General features: G+C 38.5%; 1 protein-coding gene across 3 annotated transcripts in view; it reads left to right on the forward strand.

The window, feature by feature from the left end:
- LOC128651755 (Fc receptor-like protein 5) overlaps positions 1-12177 on the forward strand; it is a 291106-nt gene that overhangs the window by 209216 nt on the left and 69713 nt on the right. The window contains exons 8-9 of one of the 3 annotated variants that reach the window (XM_053704742.1): positions 247-537; positions 8744-9034. The exons of 1 other annotated variant lie outside the window; for it this stretch is intronic. In XM_053704742.1, coding sequence (XP_053560717.1) covers positions 247-537; positions 8744-9034 — 582 coding nt within the window. The remainder of the gene's footprint in view (positions 1-246; positions 538-8743; positions 9035-12177) is intronic. One more of the 3 variants, XM_053704749.1, reaches the window with a different exon arrangement.

Consider the following 12177-nt stretch of genomic DNA (forward strand, 5'->3'; position numbering starts at 1 on the left):
TTCCACTTTTCGCTCTCCATTGAAGTTTATTCAGGAATACATTGCCTTTTTGTACGCGCTGGTTTACCACTCATGCAAAATATTTTAGCTTTCAACTTGTAATATGGGCACTACCCAACGCACGCAAACATCTAGCGGAGTTAACGCATAAGCGGAAGCAATAAATATCGCTCCACTTGTAATCTAGGCCTGTGTAAGATATAATTTTACATGAGCTAACTACCAACTTTGTTTCCAATTGTGCAGTAGAACATCCGTCTGGCGTAACTGTTTATCTGCAACCCAGAGATGGGCTATTGATAGAAGGTCAGAGACTGGAAGTAACCTGTTCTGTGACTAAAGGGACTGGACTCATGGAGTTTTCCTGGTACAACCAGTACAAAAAAGGATGTCAGCTTCAGCAAGTACACTCGCAACAGCACATTTTTGTCATTTCCAATATTACAGAAAATTATGATGGACAATATTTCTGTGCAGTAAAAAGAGTCCGTTCTCAGCAGCAGAGCAAAAGTGAAAGTGTGCGGCTAACAGTAAAAGGTGAGGGAGTAAGGAGCTCCAGTCTATGGAAGTGAGAGGTACAAGTCAAAATATGTTAAGTTTTTAATCCCTAAGCCAAATCTCCAGTGGTCTATAGTACTGCAGTATCTAGGTTTCTACTACTGCCTCACATTAAGTATGCATTTTTGCTTAAAGTTTAAACATTCAGGATTTGAAAAGAACAAGCAATTTTAAACAACTTAACAGTTTACTTCTGTAATCAAATTTGCTGTGTTCTCTTGGTATCCTTTGTTGAAGAGTAGGCTAAGGAGCAGCTAGCTGGTGATTGTTGGTTGCAAATGTATGCCTGATGTCATTGGCTCATCAAATGTGTTCAGCTAGCATTGCTACTTCTATGAGTACTCATTTTGACTTTACTGTCCCTTTAAGAGTCAGTATGGAGAGTTCTCAGTAAATATGAAAATCAATCAATTTTATTGAAGAGTCAAAATTAAACATTCATTATTCAGATTAGTCATCTACCTATATTATTACATTTACCTCTTTCTCTTATATTAGCTTAACTGCTTTTCACAAGAGCATTCTTATACAGGCTCGGGATCATGCACATGTTTTGAGCACTGTTACAAACATTCAGCTAGATTATGAGTTTGGCGTTATGGCTGCTCGCTAATATCGTGTACCTTATTTCCATTGCGTATCTTTTAAAACAACCTCGTAATGCGTCGCGGTAACACAAGTACCGCGTTTATTTAATAAGAGACTAACCATATAAGGCTTTTCAAGACTGTTTGTTAACAGAATCTTTGCTCCTATCTGCTACTTATGAATACATAACCCTAAAGATTGTTGTGTTTTGAGCTGACTCTGAGAGTTCATACAATTTTGATTTATCACTTATTATGGGATCAGAAAGAGGAGTCTAATAAGTGTTGGACACTCAGATTTTGGGTCACACACATCTTTTTTTTACCGCATTCTAAAAGAACTGTTAGCTTTTTGGCCTATAGCTACAGGCATTTAGCACCTATACTTATTAAGCCCGTACATATAGATATATATATAGGCGGGATCAGACTGATATACTACAGGAGAGTTCTACTCTGTTAAAAGCATTGCTGGGCTAAAAGAAGTTGCACCCAGGTGGTAAATTGCCATAGAACAGGCTAACAATGGTATTGAGCTGGTTGTTCGTTTCTGTGAGTGCATTTCTCTCTGTGTGTATTTAGTCTCCCTATGGGAAAAAGGGGAAACCAGACGTGGACTCCTTGCTCAGTGTGCTTAGAGGAACACTGCTACACCTCACTGACGAGGCCCAATGAAGGCCGAAACGATTGTCTGTGGTTGCTTTGTTCCTTGTTCAGAGAGGAATTGCCTGGTATTTCGGCGCTGGACTGACCGTAATAGGCGGGGTCAAACTGATATACTACAGGAGAGTTCTACTCTGTGAAAAGCATTGCTGGGCTAAAAGAAGTTGCACCCAGGTGGTAAATCGCCATAGAACAGGCTAACAATGGTATTGAGCTGGTTGTTCGTTCCTGTGAGTATTTAGTCTCCCTATGGGAAAAAGGGGAAACCAGACGTGGACTCCTTGCTCAGTGTGCTTAGAGGAATACTGCCACACCTCACTGACGAGGCCCAATGAAGGCCGAAACGATCGTCTGGGGTTGCTTTGTTCGTTGTTCAGAGAGGAAATGCCTGGTATTTCGGCGCTGGACTGACCGTAATAGGCGGGATCAGACTGATATACTACAGGAGAGTTCTACTCTGTGAAAAGCATTGCTGGGCTAAAAGAAGTTGCACCCAGGTGGTAAATCGCCATAGAACAGGCTAACAATGGTATTGAGCTGGTTGTTCGTTCCTGTGAGTGCATTTCTCTCTGTGTGTATTTAGTCTCCCTATGGGAAAAAGGGGAAACCAGATGTGGACTCCTTGCTCAGTGTGCTTAGAGGAATACTGCTACACCTCACTGACGAGGTCCAATGAAGGCCGAAACGATCGTCTGGGGTTGCTTTGTTCCTTGTTCAGAGAGGAATTGCCTGGTATTTCGGCGCTGGACTGAACGTAATAGGCGGGATCAGACTGATATACTACAGGAGAGTTCTACTCTGTGAAAAGCATTGCTGGGCTAAAAGAAGTTGCACCCAGGTGGTAAATCGCCATAGAACAGGCTAACAATGGTATTGAGCTGGTTGTTCGTTCCTGTGAGTGCATTTCTCTCTGTGTGTATATATATATATATTTTTTTTTATTTTTTTTCTAAAAAAATTCAAGAGATTAAGGGCCCTATTTACTAAAGGTCTTGCGGACCTGATCCGACACTGCGGATAAGGTCCATAAGACCTCGCTGAATGCGGAGAGCAATACGCTCTCCATATTCAGCATTGCACCAGCAGCTCTTGTGAGCTGCTGTTGCAACGCCGCCCCCTACAGACTCGCGGCCAATCGGCCACCAGCAACAGGTGTCAATCAACCCGATCGGGTTGATTTCTGGCGATTCCTGTCCGCCTGCTCAGAGCAGGCGGACAGGGTTATGGAGCAGTGGTCTTTGTGACCGCTGCTTCATAACTGCTGTTTCTGGCGAGTCTAAATACATTTCTAGATACATTTTTAGACTCACCAGAAACAGGGGCCGTCAAGCTCCTTTCGGAAGTTGATAGATAGGCCCCTATATATCTTTGTACAGTGTTTAGACATTTTTTCTCCACTGGGATTTTTTAACGGTATCACTTTAAATATGGATACAGAAACAACTGATGCAAATTTGGATTTCTATTCCCTTACTTCTATTGCTGATTTAAATGAGTTGGAACAGGAATTTGAGAATATATTTAAAGATCCATGGACTGTTAACCCCTTAGGTGATAACTTCCAAAGGATGGAAAATCTCATGGAAAAGGAGACTAAACTTAAGTGGGATAAGTGGACATTGGAAAGATATATATCATTGCAGATTGTCCCTAGAGGACTTCGGATAAGAAAATTTCCCACTTTCATGACAGAGGATCAATCTTTTATAGAAAAGTGGAATAACACTCTAACCACGTGTTCATTTGCACTTATTAAACTTATTATAGAGTTTAAAGAAAACCAATTAGCAATAGTCAGGGAACAGATTGAAGCATTACAAAGAGCTCTAGATCTATATAAATTAGAAATTAAATATAAATAATTTGACATTGTCTTAAAAAATACTATTGAAGCATTGAAGAAAGACCTTATACAAGGGAAACATGAAAAGTTCATACAGGATCAGAATGATTATAGTATGGGTAGAGTATACATTTGGCAGAACAAAAATAGATCTAGGAATAGGAATAGGCAAAGGTTTGTTAAAGGTAAGGAAGTGAGTGACACTGACTCAGGGTGTAACTACAGTTCAGAAGGGGAACAATTAACCTCAGAATTCACTACACAATTTACACCAGTGCCCAAAACGATTCTTAAATCCAACTCTTCACATGCCAAGAAAAATGTTGTATTTGAAGAAAACTATTTAGAACAGAACACTAATACTAATAGCATAACAACTAGTACTAAGAATAAATATACAATGCCCACACAGGACAGTAGTGACGTGACTAATACTGATAAAGAGAGAAATGTAATTGAGACGGTTTTTCAGTATCCCCAAAAAAACTCTGCAGGGGGAGGAGGAAGGGGAGCCCAGGGAGGGGCAATCCCAAAAATCCATCAGGCACGTTATCCCCAGAGACAGGAAAAGAAATCAAACAAGTACCAACAATAGGAAAAGAAAATGGACGCCTCAATGTGGTCAATCTCAGTAGCTACACACCAAGCGATACAGAACTAAAAGTTTTGAGCTATAGCTTGGTTTCGTCCCTACATCTAGATTTAATCTCTTTCAGACCCTAGTGGACGTAAATAGATTAATACGGTTGTTCACACTGAGAAAACACTATTTTTCTCAGTCTGAAGAACATAGTATAGATACACATGTCCCCCTTAAACATAGTCAAAGTAATGATGCAAGCATTTCACATTTAAATTTAAATTTCGATGAACAAAGGGATCTAATTAATCTAAGAGCTTTAGAAATGCAAAATTACACCGAACAGGATAGCATTAATTCCCATATAGGTTTCAAACCCAAATCTATCTTCTATCCTGTACAAGATAGAGGTGATATTTTGGTAAATTTTCAAAAAAGGTGGAGGCAGATTTAATCAGCTTGTCAAAACAATCTGGACAAAAAATTAATTCCAACTTCTCTAGAGAGGAACGAGAAGCAGTTGATAAATTGAAAAATAATAAAGATTTATTGATTAATTAATAACATAGAGGATTATAGAGAACTACCTTATAACCACATGTTAAAATTTCAGAAGGAACTGTATTATTTACTAGAGGATGGCTTATCTTTAGGCCATCTAGACATAGAAAAATTTAATTATCTCAATGTAGAAAAACCTGTAATTCTAATTTTTCACATTTTACCCAAGGTACATAAGTCCATTGAACAGGTAAAGGGTAGACCAATTGTGTCAGGTATTGGTTCCCTTTGTGAGCCACTTTCAGAATGGCTGGATAGCCTATTACAACCACTGGCGGTTAAATTAAACAGCTATCTTAAGGATACCTAACACCTTCTCCAAAAACTTGAACACACTAAATGGGAAAATAACTATGGGTGGCTCACAATAGACGTAGTGTCACTCTATTTCTCAATACCACATGAGATGGGAATGGAAGCTATAAAATTATATCTAAGCACAGAGACCACTTTTAGCAGAGAATTTATAAATTACATACTAGAAGTTACCCATTTTTTGCTAACACATAATTTTTTTTAATGATGGTTACTATCTCCAAACATGGGGCACTGCCATGGGGGCAAAATTTGCCCCCTCATATGCTAATTTGGTTATGGGCATGTGGGAAAGTGTCTATGTGTTTGGAAATTGTAACAAATTCTGTGCAGATATAGGTCTTTTCTATCGTTTTATAGATGACCTTATCTTTATGTGGACTGGTGATCCGAAGAATATTGAGAATTTTGTCAAATATCTGAATGACAATCCTTGGGGTCTCAAATTCACCTATGAGTTTCATCCAAATACAATCAACTATTTAGATGTCACACTAAAATCCAGGATGGTGCCATATTCAATAGCAAAAGGCCAGTTCATAAGAACAAAAAGGAATTGCTCAAATGAAGAAGACTACAATAGACAAGCTATAGAACTAACACATAGACTGAAAGCAAGGGGTTATAATAATGAAGTGATTCTAAAAGCTAAGTCTGAGGTAGATGCTAAAAATAGAACCTCACTTCTGACGGCAGGGATCAACCTATCACTTTTGTGACTCAATATTCCTCAGATGATGAGGATGTGTGTAAGATCATCCGTAAACACATCCCAATGTTGTCAGCTGATGACAGATTATATGAAGCAACCAAGCAGGGATGCCGTTTCTCATATAGAAGAGGTATTACCCTAGGTAATATAATTTCCCCTAGTGAATTACAAACAAACTCCAGAGAGAGGACATGGCTGACCACTAAGGGTATGCACAAATGTGGCTATGGCCCATGCATACCATGTAGTTTCAGTACCAGGTCTGACTTTTTCGAGAATTCTGAGAGTGGGAAAAGATACACAATCAGGGACTATGTGAACTGTAGAAGCAAGAATGTGGTTTATCTTATATGGTGCACTTGCAATACAAGGAAGTACGTGGGATGCACCACACGAGAAGTCAGGGAAAGAATCAGACAGCATTTATCTGACATAAAAAGATCCCATCAATCCTCTGAAATAGCCACACATTTTATCACCAAACACGACAGTAAAAATGATACCTTTAAATGGACAGTAATAGAAAAGGCTAATCTATCATCACGAGGGGGCAACATAGTTAAATTGCTCCACAAGAGGGAAGCATTCTGGATTTTTACATTGGACACGCGTATACCAAAGGGTTACAACTCTGTTTTTGATATTATCAACTATTGGGAATAGATCTAATGCTCTATTTCCATTTTTAGTTGGTTACTATAAAGGAAACCCTTCTTCAAAATCATTCAGAATGTACAATATTTATAATTATCCAGTCTATATATTGAGTGTAGAGTTTTGATAGCTCACACTAGGGCCATAATCTGTACTAGAAATGTATTTCTGTTCTTATTTCTGTTCCATGTAATATGTCTCAAGCTACTATTCTTGTCCCATTAGATATTAGCAGATATTGCTCTTTTAAATGTCTGATTTTGCTAGTCAAACTATCTATAAGGCAGTTTAAATGTAACAATATTGTAACTTCAAGTGTATCTATTAGTGAATACTGAATGTCAAACATGGTCTTATTTTGCCAATATTGTTTTAAGCATAGTTCAACATTTTTAGCACCGCTATTGCACTACTATTTATACAATTGTTTTAGGATTAGTGTGTCTTTTTGACCTTTTATCCTTTAATATTGGGCAAAAATCTGTTGTGCGTTATCAGGAATAATATTGGTTGCTATGTATTAAATTATATATTATGTAACTTTATGCTCATTAACCAAGATTCTACTATGTATTTAACATGTATTGTATTAGAAGTGTATTATCTCTTTAAATGTAATTAATAGCTTAACATGTGACTTGAATGCACTACCAATAGAAATGACGGCTTTCGTTTAAATCACCCTCGGCTAGATTACGAGTTTTGCGTTAGGGTAAAAAAGCAGCGTTAAGAGGTCGCTGCTTTTTTACGCCCGCTGGAATTACGAGTCTTGAAGGTTTAGGTGTACCGCACACTTCTTTGGCCTTACCGCAAAACGACTTACGTAAACTTTGTAAAGTCTTTTTTCTATGGGACTTCCATAGTGCCGGTATTACGAGTCTGTCCTGGTAGGCCAAAAAGTGAGCGGCACAGCCTGCCCAGTCAAGAATCCTAACGCATTTAAAAGTCAGTAGTTAAGAGTTTTATGGTACAATGCCGTAACATAAAACTCATAACTAAAATGTTAAAAAGTAACTAACACCCATAAACTACCTATGAACCCCTAAACCAAGGCCCTCCCGCATTGCAAACACTATAATAAAAATTTTAACCCCTAATCTGCCACTCTGGACACCGCCCCCACCTACATTATATTTATGAACCCCTAATCTGGTGCCCCCAACATCGCCGACACCTACGTTATATTTATTAACCCCTAATCTGCCACCCCCAATGTCACCGCAACCTACCTACACTTTTTAACCCCTAATCTGCAGCCGCCAATGTCGCCGCCACTATAATAAAACCATATTAACCCCTAAACCGCCGCACTCCCACATTGCAAACATTAGTTAAATATTATTAACCCCTAATCTGCCGCCCCCAACGTCGCTGCCACTATATTAAAGTTATTAAACCCTAAACCTAAGTCTAACCCTAAACCTAACACCCCCTAACTTAAATATAATTACAATAAATCTAAATAAATATTCCTATCATTAACTAAATTATTGCTATTTAAAACTAAATATCTATAAAATAAACCCTAAGCTAGCTACAATATAACTAATAGTTACATTGTAGCTAGCTTAGGGTTTATTTTTATTTTACAGGCAAGTTTGTATTTATTTTAACTAGGTAGAATAGTTAGTAAATAGTTATTAACTATTTAATAACTACCTAGCTAAAATAAATACAAAAGTACATGTAAACAAATTACAGATATTTAAACTAATTACACCTAATCTAATAGCCCTATCAAAATAACCCCCCCCCCCCCAAAATAAAAAAAACCCTAGCCTAAACTAAACTACCAATAGCCCTAAAAAGGGCCTTTTGCAGGGTATTCCCCCAAAGTAATCAGCTCTTTAACCTGTAAAAAAAAATAATACAAACAACCCCCCAACAGTAAAACCAACCACCCACACAACCAACCCCCCAAATAAAATCCATCTTCAAGACATCTGACGCAGAGCATCCTATTCATCCGACTACTAAAGATGAATGAAGGTATCTTAAAGTGACATCATCCAAGATGGCGTCCCTTAGATTCCGATTGCCTGATAGAATTGTATCAGCCAATCGGAATTAAGGTAGAAAAAATCCTATTGGCTGATGCAATCAGCCAATAGGATTGAAGGGGGCGGCAGATTAGGGGTTAATAAAGGACATTGGTGGCGGCAGATTAGGGGTTACTAAATATAATGTAGGTGTCGGCGATGTTGGGGGCAGCAGATTATAAAATATAATTTGACATGAACTAACTACCAACTTTGTTACCAATTGTGCAGTAGAACATCCGTCTGGTGTCACTGTTTATCTGCAACCCAGAGATGGGCTATTGATAGAAGGTCAGAGACTGGAAGTAACCTGTTCTGTGACTAAAGGGACTGGACTCATGGAGTTTTCCTGGTGCAACCAGTACAAAAGAGGATGTCAGCTTCAGCAAGTACACTCGCAACAGCACATTTTTGTCATTTCCAATATTACAGAAAATTATGATGGACAATATTTCTGTGCAGTAAAAAGAGTCCGTTCTCAGCAGCAGAGCCAAAGTGAAAGTGTGCGGATAACAGTAAAAGGTAAGGGAGTAAGGAGCTCCAGTCTATGGAAGTGAGAGGTACAAATCAAAATATGTTAAGTTTTTAATCCCTAAGCCAAATCTCCAGTGGTCTATAGTACTGCAGTATCTAGGTTTCTACTACTGCCTCACATAAAGTATGCATTTTTGCTTAAAGTTTAACCATTCAGGATTTGAAAAGAACAAGCAATTTTAAACAACTTAACAGTTTACTTCTGTAATCAAATTTGCTGTGTTCTCTTGGTATCCTTTGTTGAAGAGTAGGCTAAGGAGCAGCTAGCTGGTGATTGGTGGTTGAAAATGTATGCCTGATGTCATTGGCTCATCAGATGTGTTCAGCTAGCATTGCTACTCCTATGGGTACTCATGAAAGTTTCATTTTGACTTTACTGTCCCTTTAAGAGTCAGTATGGAGAGTTCTCAGTAAATATGAAAATCAATCAATTTTATTCAAGAGTCAAAATTAAACATTCATTATTCAGATTAGTCATCTACCTATATTATAACATTTACCTCTTTCTCTTTATATTAGCTTAACTGCTTTCCACAAGAGCATTCTTATACAGGCTCGGGATCATGCACATGTTTTGAGCACTGTTACAAACATTCAGCTAGATTACGAGTTTGGCGTTATGAGTGAAAAAGCATCGTTATGCTTCATAACACTGCTTTTTTCCTAACGCCGCTATTACAAGTCTTGCAGGTATAGGTGTACTGCACAGCTTTTTGGCTGTAACACAACGTCAGTACCTTTTTCAATGGGACTTCCATAGCGCCGGTATTAAGTTTTGCGGTGAGGCTAAAAAGTGAGCAGTACACTAACACCCATAAACGACCTTTTAACCCCTAAACCGAGGCCCTCCCGCATCGCAAACACTATAATAAATTTATTAACCCCTAATCTGCTGCTCCAGACATCGCCTCCACTATTAAAATGTATTAACCCCTATTCCGCCGCTCCCCGACATCGTCGCCACTATAATAAACCTAGTAACCCCTAAACCGCCGCCCTCCTGCATCACAAACACTATTTAAATATTATTAACCCCTAATCTGCCGCTCAGGACATCTCTGCCACTATTAAAATTCACTAACCCCTATTCTGCCGCTCCCCAACATTGTTGCCACTATAATAAACCTATCAACCCCTAAACCACTGCCCTCCCACATCGCAAACACTGTTTAAATATTATTAACCCCTAATCTGCTGTCCACCGCTATAATAAACCTATTAACCACTAAACCGCAAGCCCCCCACAACGAAATATACTAAATTAAACTATTAACCCCTAAACCTCTGGCTTCCCACATCACTACATAAATATATTAACCCCTAAACCTAACCGTAACCTTAACGTAACCCTAAGCCTAAGTCTAACCCTAACCTTAACACCCCCTAACTTAAATATAATTAAAATAAATTTAAATAAACCTTACAATTATTACCTAAATAATTACTATTTAAAACTAAATACAAACTTACCTATAAAATAAAACCTAAGCTAGCTACAATATAACTAATAGATATAATATTGTAGCTATCTAAGGTTTTATTTTTATTTCACAGGTAAGTTTGTATTTATTTTAACTAGGTAGACTATTTATTAAATAGTTATTAACTATTTACTAGCTACCTAGTCAAAATAAATACAAAGTTATCTGTAAAATAAAACCTAACCTGCCTTACACTAAAACCTAACATTACAATAAAATAAAATAAATTAAATTAATAAAATACAATTATCTAAATTACAAAAAAATAAACACTAAATTACACAAAATAAAAAATGAAATTATCAAAAATAAAAATCAATTACTCCTAATCTAATAGCCCTATCAAAATAAAAAGCCCCCCTCCCCCCCAAAAAAAACCCTAGCCTACACTAAACTGCCAATAGCCCTTAAAAGGGCCTTTTGCGGGGCATTGCCCCAAAGATAACAGCTCTTTTACCTGTAAAAAAATACAAACACCCCCCAACAGTAAAACCCACCACCCACACAACCAAACCCCCAAATAAAATTATATCTAAATAAACCTAAGCTAACCATTGCCCTGAAAAGGGCATTTAGCTCTTTAACAGTGCCCAAACCCTAAGCTAAAAATAAAACTCACCAAATACAGGGAGTGCAGAATTATTAGGCAAATGAGTATTTGACCACATCATCCTCTTTATGCATGTTGTCTTACTCCAAGCTATATAGGCTCGAAAGCCTACTACCAATTAAGCATATTAGGTGATGTGCATCTCTGTAATGAGAAGGGGTGTGGTCTAATGACATCAACACCCTATATCAGGTGTGCATAATTATTAGGCAACTTCCTTTCCTTTGGCAAAATGGGTCAAAAGAAGGACTTGACAGGCTCAGAAAAGTCAAAAATAGTGAGATATCTTGCAGAGGGATGCAGCACTCTTAAAATTGCAAAGCTTCTGAAGCGTGATCATCGAACAATCAAGCGTTTCATTCAAAATAGTCAACAGGGTCGCAAGAAGCGTGTGGAAAAACCAAGGCCCAAATTAACTGCCCATGAAGTGAGAAAAGTCAAGCGTGCAGCTGCCAAGATGCCACTTGCCACCAGTTTGGCCATATTTCAGAGCTGCAACATCACTGGAGTGCCCAAAAGCACAAGGTGTGCAATACTCAGAGACATGGCCAAGGTAAGAAAGGCTGAAAGACGACCACCACTGAACAAGACACACAAGCTGAAACGTCAAGACTGGGCCAAGAAATATCTCAAGACTGATTTTTCTAAGGTTTTATGGACTGATGAAATGAGAGTGAGTCTTGATGGGCCAGATGGATTCGCCCGTGGCTGGATTGGTAAAGGGCAGAGAGCTCCAGTCCGACTCAGACGCCAGCAAGGTGGAGGTGGAGTACTGGTTTGGGCTGGTATCATCAAAGATGAGCTTGTGGGGCCTTTTCGGGTTGAGGATGGAGTCAAGCTCAACTCCCAGTCCTACTGACAGTTTCTGGAAGACACCTTCTTCAAGCAGTGGTACAGGAAGAAGTCTGCATCCTTCAAGAAAAACATGATTTTCATGCAGGACAATGCTCCATCACACGCGTCCAAGTACTCCACAGCGTGGCTGGCAAGAAAGGGTATAAAAGAAGAAAATCTAGCCTCCTTGTTCACCTGATCTGAAC

This window comes from Bombina bombina, chromosome 1 (assembly GCF_027579735.1).
Source record: "Bombina bombina isolate aBomBom1 chromosome 1, aBomBom1.pri, whole genome shotgun sequence".
Classification (NCBI taxonomy): Eukaryota; Metazoa; Chordata; class Amphibia; order Anura; family Bombinatoridae; genus Bombina; species Bombina bombina.